This window comes from Schistocerca gregaria, chromosome X, assembly GCF_023897955.1.
Source record: "Schistocerca gregaria isolate iqSchGreg1 chromosome X, iqSchGreg1.2, whole genome shotgun sequence".
NCBI lineage: Eukaryota > Metazoa > Arthropoda > Insecta > Orthoptera > Acrididae > Schistocerca > Schistocerca gregaria.
The window spans coordinates 394,358,509-394,384,043 of record NC_064931.1 but is presented as its reverse complement, the minus strand read 5'-3'; the positions used below and the strand labels follow the sequence as shown (position 1 = coordinate 394,384,043).

The 25,535-nt window shown below is 42.0% G+C and overlaps 1 protein-coding gene across 1 annotated transcript in view; it reads left to right on the top strand.

Moving 5' to 3' along the window:
• Positions 1-25,535, top strand: part of LOC126298086 (uncharacterized) — a 144,924-nt gene that overhangs the window by 17,190 nt on the left and 102,199 nt on the right. The window contains exon 3 of the mRNA XM_049989403.1: positions 21,658-21,919. Coding sequence (XP_049845360.1) covers positions 21,658-21,919 — 262 coding nt within the window. The remainder of the gene's footprint in view (positions 1-21,657; positions 21,920-25,535) is intronic.

The window sequence follows — 25,535 nt, the reverse complement described above, 5'->3', positions numbered from 1 at the left end:
ACGTGGATGAGCGATTGGAAGTTGTTAGTTAACTCAGCAATGTCAATTGAAATTAACCGAGCAATGCTTGTTGATTCCTGTTCTGATTTCCGATTACTCCTTGTTGGTGTTCGAGAGAAACGCAAAGTTACAGATGTGGCTCAAATGTAATTTCCATAAGGCAAGTGCATAACGTGACCGGTCAATCGCATTATGCTCTATAGTTAATTGAGTATCGGACTTCGTTTCTGAAAGACTGTAGGTTCTTTCGTGCACCATAAATGATCTGATAAATTGCTAATCAGTATTTGGATGACACCAGTGCCGTGCGCAAACCGTAGTGTACTGCGGCCTACGGGGTGTTGGTGTATATGTTTATGACGTGGGGAAATTACTGCATCCTTTTCATAACTTTACGCCTCTTATCTTGTGATATCATTTTTAAATGACGAATGGTGGCCAGAGGATAGTTCCTACCTCACAATGTCTCTGGAGAAATAGCTTTTCATCTAAGTAAAATTTGAGGTGTTTATGTAAAAGTCCGATTTCAGAAGCTTCTCTGTATTGGGGCACCTCACTCAAATCTTCAGCATTGTCACCGTCCATGTCAACAGAATGTGCAGTGTAGGTGATTTCTCCAGTTCCAATTACTTGGACGCCGCTTTGAAGAGCTACAAAAAATTATGTTTTAAAAGCTTTAAAATAAACGACTGCGTATAAGAATTACAGTAATAGAGTAGCATAGATACCGTAAAAAGTTCTTTCATCAGCGTGATATCAGTTCCTTCATTTCGGGCTATTTTTCTCTTCTCAGATAGCTTTTCGCACAAGGACATTCTAACATTGTCAGCTGCTTATTCCAGCGATACTGCGCATCAAAATTATTTCATAAAGCTGTATTTAGCATATGGCAGGAACAATACAATCGTAAATAATCGTGCAGTTCAACGACAATGTTGGTACCTTGATCAGTTGTGTAATGCATGTCTTTCAAAATAGAGTCGTGGATACCAAGACATAAATCGACTAAACAGTTCTCTTAGAATGTTACCTCCCGTTTTCGGTTCATCTAGAAACTGAGTTTTAAACAAAATGAGAGATCTCAGAGTCTAGTCAATGAAACAGGTACAGTACATGTCAGATAATTATTTCCTTCTCGCACTGGATGTCCACATGTCTGTAGTTGCTAAGTATTCACCTTTTGTTATATGAGCAATTACCTCGGGCATAATTATATGTCATAGGCTTATAAGACTTTCTGCCATGTACCATGTCACAGTTGTGGGGTGAGACATAATGGCCTTTGCAGTGTCAATTAACGTCTGAACAAGATCCATAAGACCTTCACCTGTTATAATTCCGTAAGACCTTACGTCAATTGCACGCATACAAAGGCATTTATCGACAGTTATCTCTTGAGCGGGTTTAGGAATTCGTTTTCTCTTCCACATGAGACCATTGTTTATTAGAGACCCATGGATGGCGAGAAATGTACGAAGTGCCACTTGATCCTTCAGCATGAGAGAAAAATTCACCGCACAGTGAACAGCAAACAAAATGAACGCTTTTCCTAACACCATCCACAATAGGCCTTAACACGGTCCAAACTGAACCTTTAAAATTCTCTTCAGGCTGTGTGGTTCTCTACTCACCACTGATTAATTTTTCTTTTACTTCCCTTTTCCTTGACATGTGCTCCTTCTTCTGTGAACCACGTTTAGTTTCTGCGTTCATTTCGTGTGTTACGAGAAAAATGAAGAAATCCCACCACTCCACCTAACTCTCACGGTCTAAGGCATTGCAGTCATGGACTCTGGGGATGGTTCTGGGGGAGGTTCACGTCCTCCCTCGTCTATAGGTGTGTGTGTTTGTCCTTAGGATAACTTTTGTTCAGTAGTGTGCAAGCTTAGGGACTAATGACCTTAGCACTTAAGTCCCACAAGAGTTCACACACATTTGAACATACGAACCAAACTCTGCTCCACTAGACGCTCGTAGCCCGTAGCTCACAACTACGGTCAGTGCTACCAACAGCTCGTAGGCCTCAGTACACCAGCGCTTGCGCAAGGCACTCGTTCAGTGACGTCACAGGCTCGCTCCGTTCGGGGCAGTGGGGCCGCGGCCCGTGGGCTCGGTCTGCATGCGCGACTCTGCGGAGCCTGTGGCATACAGGTAGTTTCGCAACAGCACTACTCGGCCCTTGGGGTGACGTCAGGGGCTCGCTCGTACGGACCTCGATGCGGCTGCCCCAGGTGAACAGGCAGCGCTAGGCAAGCCTCGCACGGCTTTCATGGCTAGTCTTGGACGGGCCGCGCCTCGATGACCACCTCTGCTCCGACGTGCACAACCAGAGCTCGTACTAAGTCGGTCGCCACCGACCGATTGACATCATACAAGCCAACTGCGACGTCACTCCAGCAGTCGTTTCATCATTTCCCACAGGCAGACACATCACTGAACTGATTTACCCTCTTATCCACCGAACATTGATACTTGTCAAACATTAAGTTAGTGTATCTTCTACAAATATCTCCCATGCCAATGTAAATGATTTGTCAAACTGTTTATTTAAACCATGTCAAATAGTGCATTGTTTTTCTTGTATACACCAATCTTGTAATTTTCTGGCACACGACCTGAATAATTACTCATGTAACAGCCAGTATCGTAGTAAAATATATCGTAGACAAATTAAGACACCAAGAAAATATTTCTTTTTTATGCTTATGAAATATGTGTGTACCATAGAGTTCACGAATGTTAGTAACTACATGCAATATTTTGTATGATGATAAAGAACAGAGAGGCCTTCATATTTTTCTGCGATCAGCGAAGAGATGCCTTCCTGTTTCGTATTGTCCTTTGTTCTTCAGCTTTCGTTATGTAATCGTCTATCTTGTTAGCTCTTAAGAATTATGAATATATTTAAGTATATTTAAAATAATGCCTTTCAGCTTTGTGCGCAGCTATTCGTGAAGGAATGCAAAACTGCTGACATGGAGCTCTTCTCCCATTGGTGTGATCCAAATACGGACTAGCAGTTTATCAGATCTCTTATGGTTCACAAACCAACCTGCAGGCTACCAGAAATGAAGTCCGATACTCAATTAACTATACAGCATAAAGCGATTGACCAATCGTGTTATTCACTTGCCTTATGAAAATTACGTTGGAACAACATCTGTAACTTGGGTTTTCTCTCGAACACCAACAGGAAGTAATCGGAAATCACAATACTAATCAACAAGCACTGTTCCGTTAATTGTAATTGACATTACTGAGCCGACTACCTGCTGGTAAGTGGCAGGTAAACACGACTATTTCCTTTACATTCTCTATTTTCAAATGGTTCAAATCGCTCTGAGCCAATGGGACTTAACTTCTGAGGTTATCAGTCCCCTAGAACTTAGAACTACTTGAACCTAACTATCCTAAGGACATCACACACATCCATGCCAGATGCAGGATTCGAATCTGTGACCATAGTGGTCGCGCGGTTCCAGACTGTAGCGCCTAGAACCGTCAGGCACCGCGGACGGCTTCTCTAGAGGAATATAGAAACGTCTTTTGCCATGTCAACAGCCAAGGGTGCTGCATCACACGAGATCAACCTTACACGTGAGTTTTCCCTCAAAAGAATGTGAGAAATTGTGAACCTGAAACCTACCTTTCGATTTTGCCCCATTCCCCAATATTGTAGTTGTATTCTACAGACTGAAGACTGGATTCATGCAACTGCCCAAGCCATAAGTTTCTTGTTTTCCCCGGTTCGACTCAGTATCGTCTATTCAGTTATTCTATCTGCAGCGCCACCACTATTTTTCGGCGCTACTGAGTAAAATATTGATGTTTCCATGGCTGTTGCAAAAGATCTTGGCAGAGGGCCAGCTCAGAGCCAACCAAACACCATTACGTCAGATGCCGCAATGCCACTGGCAGATTCCCACATTGTGCTCCTGGGGCTGGCACCGCCATAACGACAACACAGCAGAAAAACGTTGGTAGGCCAGTTACCACACATCCAATCAATTCACTTCTTATGGTCTACATGGTTGACAGCTGTGATTTGCAAAGCAAGAACGCTCTGTTACAACATAAATTACCATTATTTTCAGTCAAAGGTGTCTTAGTCTGGTAGCTAATATTTACGAGGAGAAGTGTATGCCACTCCTCGAGGCGACATGATGCTACAAGCAGCCACCAAGAGATTTGGGCTCCAATAACTGTGGGCTCCAGCTGCTGGTTTTAAGATTAGTGCTGTGAGCTTAGTATCCTCCAGCCTGTGGGCCAACTACCAGATGCAACCAGCCTTCATCCATAGAAGCCAGTCGTTTGAGACCATCGCCACCTGTTGCGTCAGTTCCTTAACACTCGCTACGTTCAGCACACGCTATGGAGGACGTTGCACCACATAATGTTCTAGTTTGTTCTTCAGTATAATGTATGAATAGTAGTGAAGTTTTTATGAGCAGCCGTGGATCATCATCCCGACAACAATCCACCACCTCAACTCAGACCCCCACATGTAGAGGTCATCCACCTTGTCTGACAGCTTCGTGGAGAATGTGGAAAATAGGTTTGACCTGTTGCTTCAGTTAAAAGCTAGAGAGCCTCAAGTAATTGCAGGTGTAGCCAGGGCACAACAAACTTTCAGCAGCAAAGTGAAAAGTAAGATTGTAGGAAAATCAGTAAAGAGAAAGAAAGTGTTATTTTTAGGTAGTTCCCGTGGAAGAGGTGTTGGCCAACTTTTGCAGGATGAACTAGAATCAGAATACCAGGTCACCAATTTTTTTAAACCAAGTTTTGATCTGGAGCAGGTGATAGAGGATTTATGATTACTTTGCAAAGATTTCACTAAGGCAGACACCATGGTTATAGTGGGTGGGCCATGTAATAGTATTGACAGAGATCCTGGGTACAGCATGGAGCGTGACCTTGCATAGATTTCATCAGCATCGAAACATAATAGTATTGACTTTATATCTGTTCTTGATCGCCATGACTGACCTCATTTGAACTCTTGAGTCAAGAGAGTTAATTTGGAGTTGGAACGGCTGCTTATGTTGCGTGCAGGGTCACACATTGGTGTGTTTCCTGTTGATTCTCTCAATAGGTAGGATTATACTAGGCATGGCCTTCACCTCATCAGGAAAGGGAAGGGTAAACTGACTGGGAAAATAGCAGGAAAGTTAAAGTGGGGAGGCACTGTCATGAGTGAGAAAATACCAGTGGCTATAGGGTTCAGAAAAGACCATTTTGTAGGGTAGGGAGGACAAAAAGAAACAAAATTTTAAGAGAGGTTAGGACTGAGACAAACCTTCAGTTTGAGAAAGGAACCAAACATATAATTCTAGGTCATTACATCAGCATAGACAGCTATTCTTTAAAAAATTTCGAAAATCAACAGATATTTCAACACTACCCAACTTTAACTCAGTCAATGTGAAATGTCAGCTATCTTTATTGCATCAAAATATTCGAGGACTGAGAAATAAAATTAATGAATTAATTATCTGCGTAGATGAATTAGGGTCCACAAAGCCAGCTGACATAATCTGCCAGTCTGAACATCATGTGATCACTAGTATAGAACTTTTTAGTCTTACAGGCTTTAGGTTAGCATCTCACTTTTGTAGAGCCGAAATGGAGAAAGGAGGAATTGCCACATTCATCAAGAACTGTCATAAATTTAAGAACATAGGCATTCATAAATTTTGCTTAGAACAGCATATGGAAGCATGTGTAACAGAAGTAGAATTTTACAAAAAATCCTTCACAATATTAAGTGAATATCGAGCACCTGCAAGTAACTTTAATCTGTTCATAAACCACCTTGAAGTTGTACTGGCCCATTTAACAACCAAAAACAAAGAAATAGTGGTTGCTGGTGATTCCAATGTAGACTCTCCCAATAAGAAATTATTTGAGTTAGTAACACTATCATTCAACTTAATTCCCACTGTAAAGTTCCCCCTGGGGTAGCCAATTGCTCACAAACAGCTGTTGATAATACCTTTATAGAAAAGTCCTATGAGCAAAATTATATTACAAAACAAATAGTCAATGGCCTCTCAGACCATGACATGCAGTTCCTTCTGTTAAATGTTAATACTGAACAGGATACTAAATTTGTTAAAGCGAGCTCAAGAGGGTAATCAATAAGCCAAAAATTGATTATTTTATAACAATCCTCAGAGACATTCACTGAAAAATATAACACTTTTGCTAATAAAATGCTCATTTTATTCGAACACTGTTTTCCCCCAAAGCTAACCAAGGTTAGAGTAAAGTCTACAAAGAAGCCATGGATTACTCAAGGAATAGAGGTATCTTGTAAAACAAAAAGAAAACTGTACCTGTCAATCCTAAACAGTTCTGATGTCGATGCTATAGCACATTACAAGAAATATTGCAAAATATTAAAGACTATAATACGAACATCAAAGGAAATATATTACAAGGAAAAGATAGTCATATCAGATAACAAAATAAAGACAATGTGGGATATAGTGAAGAAGGAGACCGATAGAACGAGACATGAAGAGGGACAAAGAGCATTAAGAGTAAATGATACATTGGTGACAGATGTGTATAGCGTTGCACAACTTTTCAACAAACATTTTATAACTGTTACTGAAAAGAAGGGGTTGTCTGGTTCTATAGAGAGGTGCTGCCTTGGAATACCTCAGACCAGACATTTCAAGTAACTTCCATAATGTGAATTTGAGCCTCACTACCCCAGCAGAAATAATGTTCATTATAAAATACTTAAAATCAAAGACATCTAGTGGGTATGATGAAATATCAACAAAGTAAATTAGAGTATGTGATTTTGACTTAAGTAACATATTAAGCTATCTGTGTAACCAGTCGTTTATCAGTGGAATATTTCCTGAATCGTTAAAATATGCTGAAGTTAAGCAACTGTTTAAGAAGGGAGATAAAGAAACAGCATCAAATTTCTGTCCAATTTCACTTTTGCCAGCATTCCCAAAAAATTTAGAAAAGTAATGTACAATAGGCTTTATAACCACCATATCTCAAATAACATACTGTCAAAGTCGCACTTCGGATTTCTAAAATATTCTGATGTTGAGAATGTTATCTACACTTAGAGTGAACATGTGTTTCATTCATTAGACAAAAAATTGCAGGCAACTGGTATGTTTTGTGATCTGTCAAAGGATTTTGACTGTGTAAATTACAATATCCCCTTAAGTAAATTAGAATATTATTGTGTAATGGGAAATGCTGCAAAATGGTTCAAATCTTATATCTCTGCCAGGAAACAAAGGGTGTTATTAGGAAAGAGACATGAATTAAGCTATAAGCCATCACCCAACTGGGAACTAATTACATGTGGAGTCCCCCAAGGTTCCATTTTAGGCTCCTTACTTTTTCATCTGTATATCAATGACCTTTCATCAGTAACATTATCATTACGTGCATTTCAGAACTTGTAAGGGGTGTCCCACAAGTATATGCCTAACATACAATGACAAGCACATAGAAGAAGTGGACAGTGTTAAATTCTTGGGATTACAGATTGATAATAAATTAACTGGGAAGAGCACACCACATAACTGCTGAAGCGTCTTAACAAATCTTAATTTGCCGTGCTGATTGTGTCCGACACAGGGGATATAAACATGAAAAAAACTGGCATACTATGCTTACTTTCATTCCATAATGTCATATGGGATTAATTTTTGGGGTGATTCATCTAGCCAAGCTAAAGTTTTCCTGGCATAAAAAAATGCAGTAAACGTTATATGTTGTGTGAACTCAAGAACATCCGGCAGAAGCCAGTTTAGGGAACTAGGGATACTAACTACTGCTTCTCAATATATTTATTCCTTAATGAAATCTGTCATTAAAAACATATCACTTTTGCAAACCAACAGCTCAATTCATGGAATCAATACTAAAAGTAAGAATAATCTTCACAAGGATTTAAAGTCATTTACTCTTGTACAAAAAGGTGTGCATTATTCAGGAACACACATTTTCAATAACATGCCAGCACCCATAAAAAGCTTACCAAAAATGGCTCTGAGTACTATGCGACTTAACTTCTGAGGTCATCAGTCGCCTAGAACTTAGAAATAATTAAACCTAACTAACCTAAGGACATCACACACATCCATGCCCGAGACAGGATTCGAACCTGTGACCGTAGCGGTTGCTCGGTTCCAGACTGTAGCGCCTAGAACCTCACGGCCACGCCGGCCGGATAAAAAGCTTAACCAATGAAATTCAGTTTAAGAGAAGCCTACAGGATTTATTTGTGGCCAACTCCTTCAACTCCATTGATCAATTTCTCAGTAGGACCAATTGAATTCTTCTGCACCATTTCGGTGCAGTAATGTGTTCATTGTAAATAAGAGAGTGTGTGTGTGTGTGTAAGTACAATCGAACTTCTGCGCAATTTCAGTGTAGTAATGTGTTCATTGTAAATAAGTATTGTAGTAGTTCTATTATATGTTTATTTCCTCATAAGAAATCTTTTTTTTTAATTTGAAATTCAGTCCATTAGTGTTTGTAAAATCGTTCTTTCATATAGAGTTCATTAAAAAAATGAGAATAATTGCACTTGGTACCTGTGGAAGGCACTTTAACTTATTTGTTTCAGTTGTAAATATCTGTCGTGTGTTATTGTTTTTGTGACATGTCTCACATCCTGGAGGACCACCTCACTATAGATCAGTTGGAATGAAAGTAAATCTAATCTAATCTAATCTAATCTTGGCCCTCTACATTTTGATGTAAGAAGTGTGTGTCACTTCCAAATTACACTGACAGAGGAATCATACCAGCCACCTCTCACGGATACGATGACTCTCGACTACCGCAGGGTTGCAGTTTCGTCAATACACAGCATCAATATGCAGTGGATGAGTGAACTGATTGTTCTTTTTCCCCCTGCGAGTGTCACATCAAGTCAGTACACCTTTAACCAGGTTTCAGTTCTGTTTTCATGTGTGGCATGTGGCAAGTAGACTCAGACTGTGTTCTGAGGATGTGTAAATGTGAACGTTATTTATACGTATCATCAATGGCTCATTGTCTGGAAGTGTATAAGGTGTTAACCATGTGTTGCTTCTAAGGAGGGGAAGATGAGTTTTGTCGAAAAGTAGGAGTTTTATGGTAGTTTACGCCTTTGTAATGGGCAATATATTTCAATTTGAGCAATAAATGTGGCTTACTATTTTTAGAACGTAAAGTAATGGTAATGAGTAGCCCTTCAAGCGGAGGACTTAATTTACTTTAAGTGTTAGGATAGAATTAGATTAAGTGTCCTTGTCACCGTACTACTTTGTTCTCCTCGTTTGTTGTTTGTATAATTAGTGGGGTTACACTGCCGGAGAGGTTGCGAATTTCTGCACCCTGGACCAGATGTGGAGGGAAGTGCATGTGCCGGTGATTTTTGTGTCTTGCAGAGTGCAGCTGCTGACAGTCATTTTGTTGTAGATACTTAGGAGGTGACACAGAAAGCTATCAATAAGGTTGATTGTATTGCAGATGTTTTGGGTACTGAAATTGTAAGACGCATTTAGTATTTCCGAAGAACGCAGATTCGGCACCATCTGTGACGGCACTGCCTCCTCAGAAGGTAGGAGGGGAAGAAAGTGGAAATGAGTTTGTAAGGTTTATGATTGGGCCGACAAGGATTGTGCCAGTGGGTTAGGAGATTGCCAAAAGTGACAACACTTGCAGTGTAATGGGCGATGCAGGCGAAGCTTGCTGTGCAATCCCAGATCTAAATTTTCTCATCAGGCATCATACCAAAACTGATTTGTGATGACGCGTGGTGGAACTCAGGGGAATAATGTTCAAGCTGAGAAAGCTGTCACCAAGGTTTATCATGATAGGAGAAATGCTGGCAAAGGATTAATTTGCATGATACAGTGCCACAAGGCATTGGGAAGTTTCTTTAGGTGCCTTAAGGTCTTGCTAACTTATACTATTCTGGACTTCGCCTCCGGGTAGAGAGTCGTTGTTGAGTACGCAGCATTCAGTGATTGAGAGCACTTCTTTGTCTATACTCACGTTGAGACACCTAAATCTCGTTCTTGTGACTGGGTGTTCTCGTTTCTTCTCTGTGGAACACAGAGAGGAGAAGATAGTAATAGATGATACTAGTCAGAGGACCGCCTTCTTCCGACCTCGTCTTTGAACGAGTTTTCTATTTCGTGGCTAGAGTTCTTCCATCGTCGCAGACATCTACGAGAACCATAACTCCGACGCACGAGACGCAGTACATTTGGTGATATTGCTTGCTTCGGCATTTTAGGGCTATAAAGCTGAACAGCTGTGACCACGTAAGTTTCATTTCCGCTAAGGATCCACACAATTGTAGACCATCTTTGAAAGTAGTGTATTCTAGTATTTGGGACGTAGGTGAAAACAGTTATCTCTCGTTATGTATATTAGATCGCGTATCCATAAAAAGGGGCACATTTGGGAAGTTGATCAATAACATTAGTCAGGAAATTCATTTGTATCAATTTACGTCCATAGCACATCGACATATAAACATGTGTAATAAATGAAGGGGATTCAATCAACAATTAAGGTATAACATTAAGTAGTTACTATTCATTTATTTTTATGTTGTGATTTATATGTTAAAGAGCAAGAACGATGAAATAATATCACCGTTAAGCCATCCTAAGATCTGCTTCAGGGGGTAGTCAGACAGGGCAAAATGTTTATTTTCGCGTTCAGTATTTTCATTGCGCTCATTCATTTTTACATCCACCTGGAGTTGCATCTAGGAAACCACACAAATACTTTCAGGAAATACTTCCTAACGCTTAAATTGATATTCGATGTTAGCAAATCCCTCTTTTCATTAATATTTTTTGGTATAGGCAGTCTTCATTTTATATCCTCTCTACCTCGGCCATAATCAGTTATTTTGCTGCCCAATAGTCCTTTTACTGTCTCATTTCGTAATCAGATTCCCTTAACACAACCTGATTTAACCCTCGCATTACCAAGGAGAGGGGTACTTTATGCCTACGTTTCCAGAACACTGTCATCTAGTCATGTACATTAGATTTTAAAATTTTGAAAAAATATATTTGTGATTTTTAATGATATCTCCTACAAGATTCCGTAATTGTTTAAAATTTTTCAGTAAAACTTAATGCAAAAATTTAGGTCTTCTCAGTGCATAATATATCTTTAAAAAGTATGTTGTGCGTAAATGACAACGAAAATTAACGAACACGTATATTTTTGTGTTGGTCATATATTACCACCCCCTTTTGTACTACACGTTATGGAAAATCCGTTGGTACTGCTAGGTTTAATTCGAATACGTTCCATTACCTTTCATTTAGTTCCATTGAGGTTTATCTGAAAATCCCTTTCCAGGGCACTATCTATTCCACTCAACTGTTTTTCCAAGTTCTTTGCTGTCTCTGACAGAATTACAGTGTCACAGGTAAACTTCAAAATGTTAATTGCTTCTCCCTGATATTTAATTCTGTTTAAAAATTTATCCTTGTATGCATTAATACTTTTGCGTTGTAGCTGCTACCCGACTGTCTTACTCCCATCTTCAAATTACACAAATATGAATCCAGTGGATGGAGCAGTAGAAATTATGTGCTTCAACAAGATTAGCTTTCGATGGGGTGAGGCTCTGAAATACATGTCCAGCCTCATTATACATCTCTTCTTTTTACCTGAGGACAGCAAAACTCATATTGCTGTGCATATATGGCAAAAATTCAAACTTTCATTTATTATGACATGGATTCACAAGGATTCACATGTTACCAGATGTGGAGCAACATGTAGGAATGTGAGTCTCTCTTATTTCAGATCATTACATGTTATTTTTGTAACTTCCAGAAGAGCAGAGTGCATTGAGATAACTATTTCTAGATCGAAAGGTAAGCCAGTTCCGTTCGAACCCACTAGCGAGAACAAAGAGAAAAGGCGGTTGTATATGCAGTAAATGTCGAGGGACATGAAAGGGAAGCAGTTGTTGGGAAGGGAGTAAGACAGGGCTGTAGCCTCTCCCCGATGTTATTCAATCTGTATATTGAGCAAGCAGTAAAGGAAACAAAAGAAATATTCTGAGTCGGCATTAATATCCAGGGAGAAGAAATAAAAACTTTGAGGTTCGCCGATGACATTGTAATTCTGTCAGAGACAGCAAAGGACTTGGAAGAGCAGTTGAACGAAATTGACAGTGTCCTGAAAGGAGGGTATAAGATGAACATCAACAAAAGCAAAACGAGGATAATGGAATGTAGTTAAATTAAGTCGGGTGATGCTGAGGGAATTAGATTAGGAAATAAGACACTTAAAGTAGTAAAGTAGTTTTGCTATTTGGGGAGCAAAATAACTGATGATGGTCGAAGTAGAGAGGATATAAAATGTAGACTGGCAATGGCAAGGAAAGCGTTTCTGAAGAAGAGAAATTTGTTAACATCGAGTATAGATTTAAGTGTCAGGAAGTCATTTCTGAAAGTATTTGTATGGAGTGTAGCCATGTATGGAAGTGAAACATGGACAATAAATAGTTTGGACAAGAAGAGAATAGAAGTTTTCGAAATGTGGTGCTACAGAAGAATGCTGAAGATTAGATGGGTAGATCACATAACTAACGAGGAGGTATTGAATAGGACTGGGAAGAAGAGAAGTTGTGGCACAACTTGACGAGAAGAAGGGATCGGTTGGTAGGACATGTTCTGAGGCATCAAGGGATCACCAATTTAGTATTGGAGGGCAACGTGGAGGGTAAAAATGGTAGAGGGAAACCAAGAGATAAATACACTAAGCAGATTCAGAAGGATGTAGGTTGCAGTAGGTACTGGGAGATGAAGAGGCTTGCACAAAGTAGAGTGGCATGGAGAGCTGCATTAAACCAGTCTCAGGACTGAAGACCACAACAACAACAACAACAACAAAATGCAGTAAAGCAGGCTCATTCAAGTATTGCGCCCGCGCCCCCTAGGCGCAAGGCAGTGTAGGTCAGCGCCCCGTCCGCGACCGTGTGTCGCTTGTGTCACCATAGGAGCGTGAGAGAGCTGCGGAGCGAGTGAGACCGCACAGTACTGCTCTGCACTGGACTGTCTCGCGGTCAGCTTTTTGTATCCCTTGTCAGAGTGTAAAAATCGGATGCTTAGTTTGCTGTTTTGTGCGTAATAATTTAACTGACCAAGTTTGAAAACTTATTAAAAATAGAATTAACGTTATAAAGCTCTCTAAGTCCTACAGTCAACATTGTTAAAGAAGACAATTAAGATTCTATATGTTTTTCTTTTTCGAAGAAACGATTTTTTCTAGGTTTGGTACAATATTCCGTAAGACTGCTAACCTTAAAGAGTTAGTCAAATTTTTATCGCCAAGTAATGAAGGGTTCTTAGATTTAGCAAGCTTTAACAGAGAGAAAAAGAGCTCATAAATATATGTGGAACCAAACATTGACAGAACTTTGGCCGCGTGCTTGTGCAAAAGAGGATCTTTCTCTAGTGGAAGACAACTGTAAAAGTAATCCAGAGATTTACGCATAAGAAAGCGGTCCTTCAGACGGATATCACACTGCAGGTCAATCAGCTCTAGTTGAAGCACTTGTAAGACGCCCTCTGCCCGAAGGTAAAACAGGCGAACAAATATATCTAAGGCCGGCTGAAACTCACTTATCTCCAAAAGTCTGTTTTCAAACTGTTCTTGTAATTCGAAAATGATCTGAACATGATCTGAAAAATCCATATCTTCTTTAACGCTGTCTAGTGCAGAAATGTGACAACAATTCTTCTCGTGCAACTGTTTTTCTCACAAAATAAGATTTTTTGAAATGCTTGAATCGTCTGCACTAAATCAACAACAGAGTGATATTCGCCTTGGAGTGAAATGTCCAAAGTATTTAAATGACCACTGACATCACTCAAAAAAGCCAAATTCGCCACCCACATAGGTTCACAAAGTAATTCTTCTGGACGTCCTTTCATTTCCAAAAAGGTATTTATTTCGCCTCTCAAGGAGAAAAACCGACGAGGCACCTTTCCTCTGCTCATCCATTTAACTTCGGCGTGGTAGGGGATGTCGGGTTACTCCGCTTCGATAGCAGCCAGAAATTCTTTAAATTGGCGATGTGTGAGTCCATGCGATCGAAGATAATTAACCGTTCAAAGAACTGTCTCCATAACATTTTTATGTTGACAATCTTCCCACAAATTGACTCCTGGTGTATCACACAATGGACTGCCGCGAATAAGGAACAGCCAACTTCAGCCATTTTTGACCTGACAAAACTCAGAAATCCAGTGCGTATCCCTCGTAGCGCAGGGGCTCCGTCCGTTGTTACATTGGTCAGGCGTTCCCATTTTAAACCCATTGACTCTAACACGTTTTCCGCGGGTAGAAAAATATGCAACCCCGTGGTTGTGTCTTTTAGTGGTATAGGGTTGAGAAATTCTTATGTGACACGTAGAGTGTCGTCGACACCTCGAACGACTATGACGAGCTGAGATATGTCCGCAACGTCCGCGGATTCGTCAAGAGCGATAGAAAATGATATGAAGTTCGCCGCTCTCTCCATTAATTGCTGTTCCATGTCTGAGGCCATATCTTCGACTCGGCGAGTAACAGTCTGAGGCGAAAGAGCTAGTTTTTCAATTTTTTCCGTGAGGTCTGCTGGACAAATACAAGCCGAGTCGACGAGGCAATCCTTGATGAGATTCCTAGCCGCAGAGGGTTTCCCTGCTTTCGCAACTCTCAGCGAGCATTTGTAACTTGCGCGCAAACTTTTCCCACCTGTTTCCTGCTCCTACCACGGCAAAAAAACACACAATTAATTTTGTACAATCCAGTTTTTTAAAACACTTTCACCATTTCAACAATTGTTTCATTCATCGAAACTCAAATAAAAAAACTAACAATGAAAGATTGGTTTTAGGTGCGATTTCCTCTAGTTCCTCCGAAAAGCGGCCTAAAACGCTAACCAGGATAGCGAAATGTGGTCGCAAAATAAATTTTTATCTATTGGAATATCTGAATTTTAATTAATTTAAAATATTGATCAAACTACAACATAATTTTCCCATCCATAAAACACAGATATACAAAAACAAAGAATGACTCTTAATGATACTTTGCTTCCCGAGAGAGCATCTGAGACGGCTTTTCAGAAAGTGGCGAAAAAAGAACGCACCTGAAACTTTTTCTTATGTCTGCGGTACGCGATTTAATGCAACCCAAATATAAAAATTAACCGAAAAGAAATTTTCCTTGTTGCGGACAATGTGATATTCGATAAATGGCACATTGCTGAGTGACAGATTATAAAATATAGTTTTATTTATCATCTTTATAAATTATAATGAGTCATGTGATAGGAAACACTTACTTCACTCTTGAAATTTTCTTTCAGTTTTTCAAACTTTGACTGGCGTTCCTCTTACGACAAATTTTCGAACTGATGTTTGTGACAGGTATTAAAGTGCCATTGAATCGAGTACTATTTTAAATACGTAAGGTTCCCGATGTCATACGAAACATTTGGCATGATTTTCGACAGCAGTACAAAGGAAATTAATTTCCCACTCGGGTTTAAATAGCGCGGACTCGCCGCTCCTCTTTCTTTTTGTCTGCTTCCAGTTGACTATCCATCTCGATCCATTGTAGCCTTACGTCTGTTGCTTAACGGCTTCGTGTGGCTTTTGGCCGCTGCCGGCACGTAAAGGGGCATGGCGAGGCGCGGAGGGCGGTCCGCACGGCCAGCTAAGCGTCACGGCTCGGCCACTGCGACAACACCCGAATTCTCCCAGGGCGCTGGCCGCGGGCAGTCGCGGGCGCTGGCGCCCCGGGGGCACAGTTTGGACGAGACTGCAGTAAAGGAAAATGTCGTTACAGTGTATTGAGGGATTGGAGAAGTATGAGGTATAAAAAATATTGTATTCTTTACATGACTTTACGCTTCTTATCTTCAGATATCATTTTTAAATGACGAATGGTGGCCAGAGGAGAAGTTCTACCTCACAGTATATCTGGACAAATAGCTTTTCATCTGAGTATAATTTAAGGCGTTTATGGAAAAATTCGATTTCAGAAGCTTCTCTGTCCTGGGGCGCCTCACTCAAATGCTTTAACATTGCCATTTTGCATCCCAACAGAAGGAGCAGTGTACGTGATTCTCCAGTTCTAATTCCTTGGGCGCCGCTTTGAAGAGCTACAAAAACCCTTAGGTTTTAAAAGCTATAAAAAAACTATTGCGTATAGGGCGCCGCTTTGAAAAGCTACAAAAACCCTTAAGTTTTAAAAGCTATAAAAAAACTATTGCGTATAAGAATTACAGTAATAGAATAGCATACATACCGTAAAAAGTTCATTCATCAGCGTGATATCAGTTCCTTCAATTTGTGCTATTTCTCCCTTCTCAGAGAGCTTTTCGCACAAAGACATTCTAACATTGTCAGCTGCTTATTCCTTCGAGTATCGTTAAAGTGGCTCAGTGATCTATCAAGAGCATTAAGAAGACCACTTTTCTTTACGTAAGTCATAAGTCCATGAACCTATGGACAAATGACGCATATATACTCCGCAACAAAATTATTTCGTAGCCCTGTATTTAGCATATGGAAGGAACAATTCAATCATGAATAATCGCGCAGTGCAACGACAATGTTGGTATCTTGATCAGTTGTGTGCTGCATGTTTTTCAAAGTAGAGTCTTTTTTACCAACAGACATCGATCGTCTAAACAATTCTCTTAGAATGTTACCGCCCGGTTTTGGTTCATCTGGAAACTGAGTTGTAAAGAAAATGAGAGATCTGAGAGTCCACTCAATGAAAGAGGAGACAGTACATGTAAGATACTTGTTTCCTCTCGCACTGGATGTCCACATGTCTGTTGTTGTTGAGTATTAACCTTCTGTTATATGAGCAATCATTTCAGTCATAATTACATGCTGTAGGCTTTTAGCACTTTCTGCCATGTGCCACGACACACTTGTGGGTTGAGACATAATGAGCTTCGCAGTGACAGTTAAGGTCTGAATAAAATTCATAATTCCTTCAAACTTATAGTTCCACACGACCTTAGGTCTCGTGCACACATAGCCACGCATTTATCGACAGTTAGCTCCTGAGCAGGTTTAGGAAGTCGTTTCTCATCTACATAAAATCCCTTGTTTATTAGACATGCATGGATGGCGAGAAATGCTCGAAGTGCCACTTGACCCTACAGCACGAGAGTTAATTTCACAGCACAGCGAACAGCAAACCAAATGAAAGCTTTTCCTAACGCCATCCACAATAGGCTTTAACACGGTCCCAAATGAACTTCTAAGATTCGCTTCAAGATGTGTGGTTCTCTACTCATCACTGATTAGTTTTTCTTTTACTACCCTTTTTCTTGACATGCGCTCATTCCTCTGCAGACCACGTTTAGTTTCCGTGCTCATTTTGTGCGTTACGACAAAAAGGAAGAAACCCCACCCTCCCACTAAACACTGCTCTACTCAACTCTCGTAGCCCGTAGCTCGCAACTGGAGTCAGTTATACCAAACGTTGTAGTTTTAGCACACCAGTACTTGCCCGCGGCGCTGGTGCAGTGACATCACGGGCTGGCGGGATAAAAAACTTGGCGACTAACAGGGATTAAATTTATGTTACTCTTCTCTCATTTCTTTTTTTTTTTTTGCTCGGTACTACATTATCTTTTTTGTGATATGCCCGTTTGGCTGTGAGACTGTCTTTAAGTGTTCCCACCATTCGCTATTAAGACTTTAATTTGTGTAAACCTTGGCTTCTCCACAGGAACAGGCTTCGCTGTCCTATCTACTAACTGCAGCTACTTCGGTGCCTCCGATGCCACCGCCTGTACCGACGCCGTCAACGACGGCGCCGCCATTTCGTGCCTTCACTGCTGTCGTTGAACGCTGGCCAGAATACATCGCACAGCTCGAGGCACACTTCGTAGCTTACATCATACCAGGTACAGAGAAGCTTGCTTTTTTCATTGTCAACGTAGGTGTTGTGTTGTATCGTGTGCTTGTGAAATTGTTTCCCACTACCCGGCCAGAAAATAAAAGTTACGCCGAAATATTGATGCTTTGAACTTCCACTTTTGTGATAGAGTAAGTGTTGTAGCTGCACGCTACTAATTCTTTCGCCTCCGGCGTGGCTCTACTCAGTCGAATAAAGATTGGTTAGCGGGCCTTCAGGTTCTAACGTCTGATTGTGCCTTAAATGGATCGTGTGGAAGCTCATATGTTGATATAATGTTAATAGGCGATATTGCTCAGAATGTGGCGGATCACCGCATCCGCGAACAAATCCTTAGATTTAAAAACCCCTCTTTGCGGGAAGTGGACTTGCTAGACAGACAAGATACATTAGACATGGCTACGTGTGTGTACTGTTAGCGACGAACAACACGTGTCCTCCTACCCGCCAGCACGGCCAGCCACGCCGCGCCAGTCACGCACAAGTAAACAAATTTCACACCAGGAACCCACTAAGAAACTGAAATCACGTCCGAACAGCTTTCGCGCCCACCCACGGGACACTTGCCCATCCCGTCAAGCACTGTGTTATTTTTGTAATAAGAAAGGACATGTACCGGCTGTATGTAGTAAGACAAACTCTAATTCACCAACTGTCTACCATTCTTGTGACTCGCGTGGACGTCACCGCAACGGCAACGGCCATGATCATGATTCACATCCGCCTATGGATGTTAATGCCATTTATTCAAAGCCTTCGGATTCTCGTGCTTCGACAGCTCGTCGTGTGAATTAAGTTTTGCAAGACACTTCCTCTCGCATCAGTGCGATGCGAGGAAACGTTTTGTGACTTTGCTCATTTGTGTTCGTTCCGTTAGCATGCAGCTTGACACTGGTGCGTCAGTTTTTTTACTGAACAAATCGACGTATGACTTGCTTGGTTCACTCCCGCTTCTTCGTTCACATTCCACACTGACTACACTTACTGGACAGGCAATCTCAGTGCTCTGCGTTTATAGTTTGCTAGCCACATATGGTGCCACGACCCGTACAGTGTCTTTCCATGTGATCTGCTCTAATGATGCTACGAACAATTTTGTCATGGACGCATTTGAACTATTTGACCTCGCAAATCAGGACAATATACTTTACATCAACGCTATTGACCATGCACACAGTGTTGCCGCACTATGCCATGATTTTGCTGAACTCTTTTCTGATGGCCTTGGTTTTACCACAGACTCTGCAGCGCATGCTGTAGTTAAAGACAATGCCATGCCTATTTTCCGGCGTTCACGCCCGGCAGTACACACACTGCGCGAAGCCGTAGCTTCTGAACTTAAGCATTTGGAAGACATTGGTGTCATTGAACCTGTTTCTGGTTCGCAATGGGCTTCGCCTATAGTGTGTGTGAAGAAACCAAACGGTTGTTTCCGTATTTGTGCTGACTTTAAGTCTACAGTAAATCCCCAGACAGTGGTAGCTACATTTCCCTTACTGCGTCCTGAAGACATTTTTGATAAGCTTGGTGCGGAAAAATTCTTTCGATTGACTTGCGGGACGCATACTTTCAGATTCCTCTCGACGAATAGGTGCAGCGCTTTTTTGTGATCAAGACCCACCTTGGATTTCTCAAGTTTCGCCGGCTTCCGTTCGGTTGTGCTTCAGGTAATGCTATTTTTCAGTCTTATTTGTAGCAGTTGTGTGCCACTGTCCCTGGTTGCTCAAATTATCTGGACGATATAGTCGTATAACGTCGCACCTCTGGCGAACATTTCCAGAATTTACGTGCCTTATTTATTGTACTTTTGCAGGCAGGACTAAAGTGTACCAGTGGCTAGTGCAAATTTTTCAACCTGAGATTCAGTATGTAGGACATATGATTAACGAACAGGGTACTCGTACCCACTCCTCGCCCTCACATCTCAGTGCAATTAAAGACTTGCCAGCATCCAGGAACTTGTAAGAACTTCAGTCTGTGTTGGGCAAAATTTCATGTTATATTCGATTTATACCAAATGCAGCGCAGATTGCAGCGCCTTTGCATCGCCTTCGGCATAAGAACGTTTCTTTTGTTTGGTCTTCGGAATATGACGCTGTTTTCCACAAGCTCAAATCTGCTTTGTTGAGTGATCGCTGTTTGATTCCTTTCGATTCCTCCAAACCAGTTGTTTTGCCTGTCGATGAATCTTCTCATGGCATCGGAGCAGTTGTCTCACACCAGATTAAGAGTGTCGATCGCCAGATAGTTGCTCAATTCTGCCCAGCAAAACTATTCTCAAATCGAGAAAGAAGCTTTATCTATTGTATATGGTGTGAGAAAGTTTCATAATTTTTTGTGTGGACGCAAGTTCTATTTGGTCACCGACTATAAGCCTTTGAGTCGTTTTAGCACCCGTCTAAGCCAGTTACGGCACAAAAGTTGCAATGTTAGTCCTTCTTTTTCTCTAATTATAATTACGAAATTTTGTTTTGTCCCACAGCCCAGCATGGCAATGATGATGCTTTGTCTCGTCTGCCTATCGGTCCTGACGAAGTGTTTGATTCTTCCGAATTGTCATGCATGTTTATTGATCCACAAGATAAGGAATTAGCTGATTTTTTGCCAGTGGATTTTCGTCACATTTCTTCCGCGACAGCCGCCGACCATTCTTTGCAGATTCTTTTGCAGTATATTCGTACTCAATGGCCTCCATCTGCCACGCAGATTCGTGATCCACTTGTTCGACTCTACTTTGCGCAACGTCAAAACTTCTCTGTACACTATGGTGTGATCTCGTTACAAACTGACAATGATCAGACTTGCATTCGGAAATTTTCCGCTTGGTGCATGCTGTTCATTGGGGTATACTGCAGATGAAGCAATTAGCGCATCGTCACTGCACTTGGGTCTGCATTGATAAATATATTGAGAATTTGCTTGCTAACTGTCGCTCTTGCGTGGAGCATCAATCTGCAAGCCGCCAGCGCTTCTTTGCGTGGCCGAATCCTACTGTGCCTAGGCAGCGCGTTCATATTGATTTTGCGGGTCCCTTCTGGGACATCCGATGGTTGATAGTCATTGATGCCTACAGAAACTTTCCTTTTGTTGTACCTATGTCTTCTACTACATCTGCCAGTACTATTTGGGCTTCGACGTCTATTTTCTGCATTGAGGGCATTCCTGAAGTTACTGACTCCAACAATGGCCTCCAATTCGTGTCCTCAGAGTTTGAAGCGTCCTGTGCTGCTAATGGCATTCGCCATCTGACCTAAGTCCTGTTCCACCCCCAGTCAAACGGCGAGGCTGAACACTTTGTGCATACGTTCAAGTCGGAGATGAGCAAGTTGCGCACCACACACTCTCACAAGTACGCGCTCTGGACTTTCCTTGCTTCATAATCCTCGCACCCGCTCGGCAACCGTTCCTCAGTGGAATTGCTACATGACCGCGCCCATCGGTCGCTCCTGCCGCTATTGCACCCGCCGCTGTGCGCTGCCGCTGCTCCGCCACTTTCTGGCTTGGCGCCGCATGATTTAGTGTTCTATCGCGTATTCTCTGACAGCCAGCGCTGGGAGCAGGGACGCGTTCTTCACCAGCTTGGCCGCGCCTTATTTGTCATTTCTGGTTACTCCAGCACTGACAAGCGACACCGGAAACGTATCCGTTTGTGCTGTCGTCAGATTTCTGCCGTTCGTTGTATTTCTGCCGTTCGTTGTTTTCCGGCAGAATTGGAGGCTTCACAGATTCCGCCGCCTCAGCCCACGACTCCAGCGGGCGCGCCTGCTATCGTCGCCGTGCAGTCACCTGCACCGGACGGACGCCTCTCGCCGCCACCACGTGCCCACCTCCGGCCGCCGCCGCCGCGTTCCTCCACAGTGCTGGAACCGATGGACGCTGAGGCTGCCGTCTCGCAGTCGCCGCCGTGGCCCACAGAGGTCGTTGCTCCGCCTCCTCATCCGAGCATACCCAGTGGCGGTGCGCGGCCTGGGCGGGTTTCCAGGGACCGTTTTCCTCGCCCCTTCGCGAGCAATTCGGGGTCACGGGTGGAAAGTACGTCCTAGCAATTCCGCAGTCTGCTGCGCCCCCCTGGATTCCTCCACCCGTCGTCGGAAGCCCTACTCAACGACGGCGTGTCGTTTCAAGGGGGGAGGGATGTGGCGCCACTGAGTAAAATTGTGATTGTTGTATCGATAGCTACGATACCACGCCGTAGGTGAAAGTTCTTAAGTTGGTACTACAACAGACACCGACGTCAGCGCCCCCTACGTGGTGCTGTGGAGGTCTACGAGCTCCGTGACAGATTCTTCCCATTTTGACCAAGAGCAGATGGCCAGGAGACTTTGCTTGCTATTGAGACTATGTACTACTTATGATGGGTCTAAGGCTTCGCACCTCAGTGTAAAGTTATGTATTAAGTTAAAATTGTGATGTAGTAAAACCATTTTTAAGATCAGTACCTAGAGATTTTCACCTTTTCCTACTCCTACTCACTTCTTTCATTCTGCCAACCTTTCACTTTACAGGAGCAGACTCATGTGCTGCATTCCAGGCGGAATACAAAAGTGATATTGCCATGGCTGTTGCAAAAGACTTTGTTAGTGGGTCAGCTCAGAGCCGACCAAACACCAATACGTCAGACGCAGCAATGCCACTGGCAGATTCCCACATTGTGCTCCAGGAAAGGGGCTGGCGGTGCCATAACGATGACACAGCAGAAAGGCGTTTGTAGGCCAGTTACTACACATCCAATCAACAGACTTCTTTTGGTCTAATTGGCTGCGAGCTGCGATTTGAAAACCAAGAACGCCTTGTCCCAACATAAATTAAAATTATTTTCAGTCAAAGGTGTCTCAGTCTGGTAGCTACAATTCACGAGGAGAGGTGTATGCCGCTTCTCGAGGCGACATGATACGACAAGCAGCCACCACGAGATTTGGCCTCCACTAACTGTGGGCCCCTGCTTCCGGTTTTAAGATCAGTGCTGTGGCTTAGCATCTTCCAGCCAGAGGGCCACCTTCATGCCAACTACTAGGTGCAAGCAGCCTTCCGACTTAGAAGGCAGTCGCCTGAGACCATGGCCACCTGTTGTGTCAGTTCCTTAACACTCGCTGACTTCAGCACACGTTATGGAGGACGTTGCACCACAGAATATTCTAGTTTGATCTTCAGTAAAATGCATGACAAATAGTGAAGTTTTTATGAGCAGCCATCGATCATCATTCCGACATCAGTCCACCACCTCAACTCAGACCTGCACATGTACGTCTACATCTACATGGATAGTCTCCAAATGACATTTAAGTGTCTGGCAGAAGGTTCATTGAACCACATTGAACCATCTTCACAATTCTCCATTATTCCAATGTCAATACCGCGCGGAAAAAATATCTTTCCGTAGGAGCCCTGATTTCCCTTATTTTATCGTTGTGATCGTTCCTCCCTATTTAGGTCGGTGTCAACAAAATAATTTCGTATTCAGAGGAGAAAGTTGGTGATTGGAATTTCGCGAGAAGGTTCCGTCGCAACGATAATCACCTTTCTTTTCATGATTTCAAGCGCAAATCGTGTATCATTTCTGTGACACCCTCTCCCATATTTCATAATAACACAAAACGTGCTGCTCAGTCAGTCCTCTCTGGTAAGGATCCCACACTGCGCAGCAGTATTCTAAAAGAGGACGGGCAAGCGTAGTATCCACTTGTAGCGTAGAGTCCTCTTTAGTTGGTAGGTCTCATTTTCTAAGTGTTTTGGACTCCTGATGACTTTATTAGTCTATAAACGACAGTGTCATCTGCAAACAACCGAAGACGGCCGCTCAGATTATCCTCCAAATTGTTTATATAGATAAGGAACAGCAAAGGGCCTATAACGCTACCTTGGGGAACGCCTGAAATCACTTCTGTATTACTTGATGACTTTCCTTTTATTACTGCCAACTGTGACCTCTCTGACAGGAAATCTCAAATCCAGTCACACAATTGACACAACATTCCATAGGCACGCAATTTCACTACGAGCAGCTTGCGTGGTACCGTGTCAAAACCTTCCGGAAATCCAGGAATACGGAATCGATCTGAAATCCCTTGTCAATAGCACTCAGCACTTCGTGTGAATAAATAGCTAGTTGTGTTTCACAGGAATGATGTTTTCTAAACCAGTGTTGACTGTGTGTCAATAGACGGTTTCCTTCGAGGTAATTCATAATGTTCGAACACAATTTATGTTCTAAAATCCTGCTTTATATCGACGTTAACGATATGGGCCTGTAATTTAGTGGATTACTCCTACTACCTTTCTTGAATGTTGGTCGGACCTGTGCTACTTTCGAGTGTTTGGGTACGGATCTTTCGTCGAGCGAACGGTTGTATATGATTGTTAAGTATGGAGCTAATGCATCAGCATACTCGGAAAGGAACCTAATTGGTATACAGTCTGGACCACAAGTCTTGCTTTTATTGCGTGATTTGAGTTGCTTCACTACTTCGAGGATATTTACTTCTACGTTACTCACGTTGGCAGCTGTTCTCGATTTGAATTCTGGGATATTTAGTCTTCTTTTGTGAAGGCATTTCAGAAGGCTGTGTTTAGTAACTCTGATTTGGCAGCACTGTTTTCGATAGTATCTCCATTGTTATCGCGCAGAGAAGACATTGATTGGTTCATGCCGCTAACGTACTTCACAAACGACCAGAATCTTTTTGAATTTTCTGTCAGGTTTCAAGACAAAGTTTCGTTGTGGAAACTGTTATAGGCGTCTCGCATTGAACTCCGCGCTAAATTTCGAGCTCCTGTAAAAGATCGCCAATCTTGGGGATTTTGCGTGTGTTTAAATTTGGCATTTTTGTTTCGTTGTTCAAAAAAATCTTCAAATGTGTGTGAAATCTTATGGGACTTAATTGCTAAGGTGATCAGTCCCTAAGCTTACACACTAATTAACCGAAATTATCCTAAGGACAAATACACACACACACACACATGCCCGAGGGAGGACTCGAACCTCCGCCGGGACCAGCCGCACAGTCCATGACTGCAACGCCCGAGACCGCTCGGCTAATCCCGAACGGCGGTTTGTTGTACCTGCAAGAGTGTTCTAACCCGCTTATTGTACCAAGGAGGATCATCTCCGTTGTTTGTTTGTTTATTTGTTATAAGTTTCTCAATTGCTGCCGATACTATTTCTTTGAATTTAAGCCACATCTGGTGTACACTTATATTATTAATTTGGAATGAGTGGAGTTTGTCTCTCAGGAAGGTGTCAAGTAAATTTTTATCTCCTTTTTTGAAAAGGTATATTTTTCACTTATTTTTCGAGGACTTGGGAATTGCAATATTCAGTCTCGCTACGACAACCCTATGTTCACTAATCCGGATATCGGTTTTGATGCTCGTTATTAACTCAGGATTGTTTATTGCTAAGAGGTCAAATGTGTTTTCATAACTGTTTACCATTCGCGTGGGCTCATGAACTAACTGCTCCCAATAATTTACGGAGAATGCGTTTACAAAATTTCGGATGATATTTTATGCACACTTCGGAATTAAACATGTATTTTCGCCAACATATCGAGGGTAAATTAAAGTCACCATCAACTATTATCGTATGA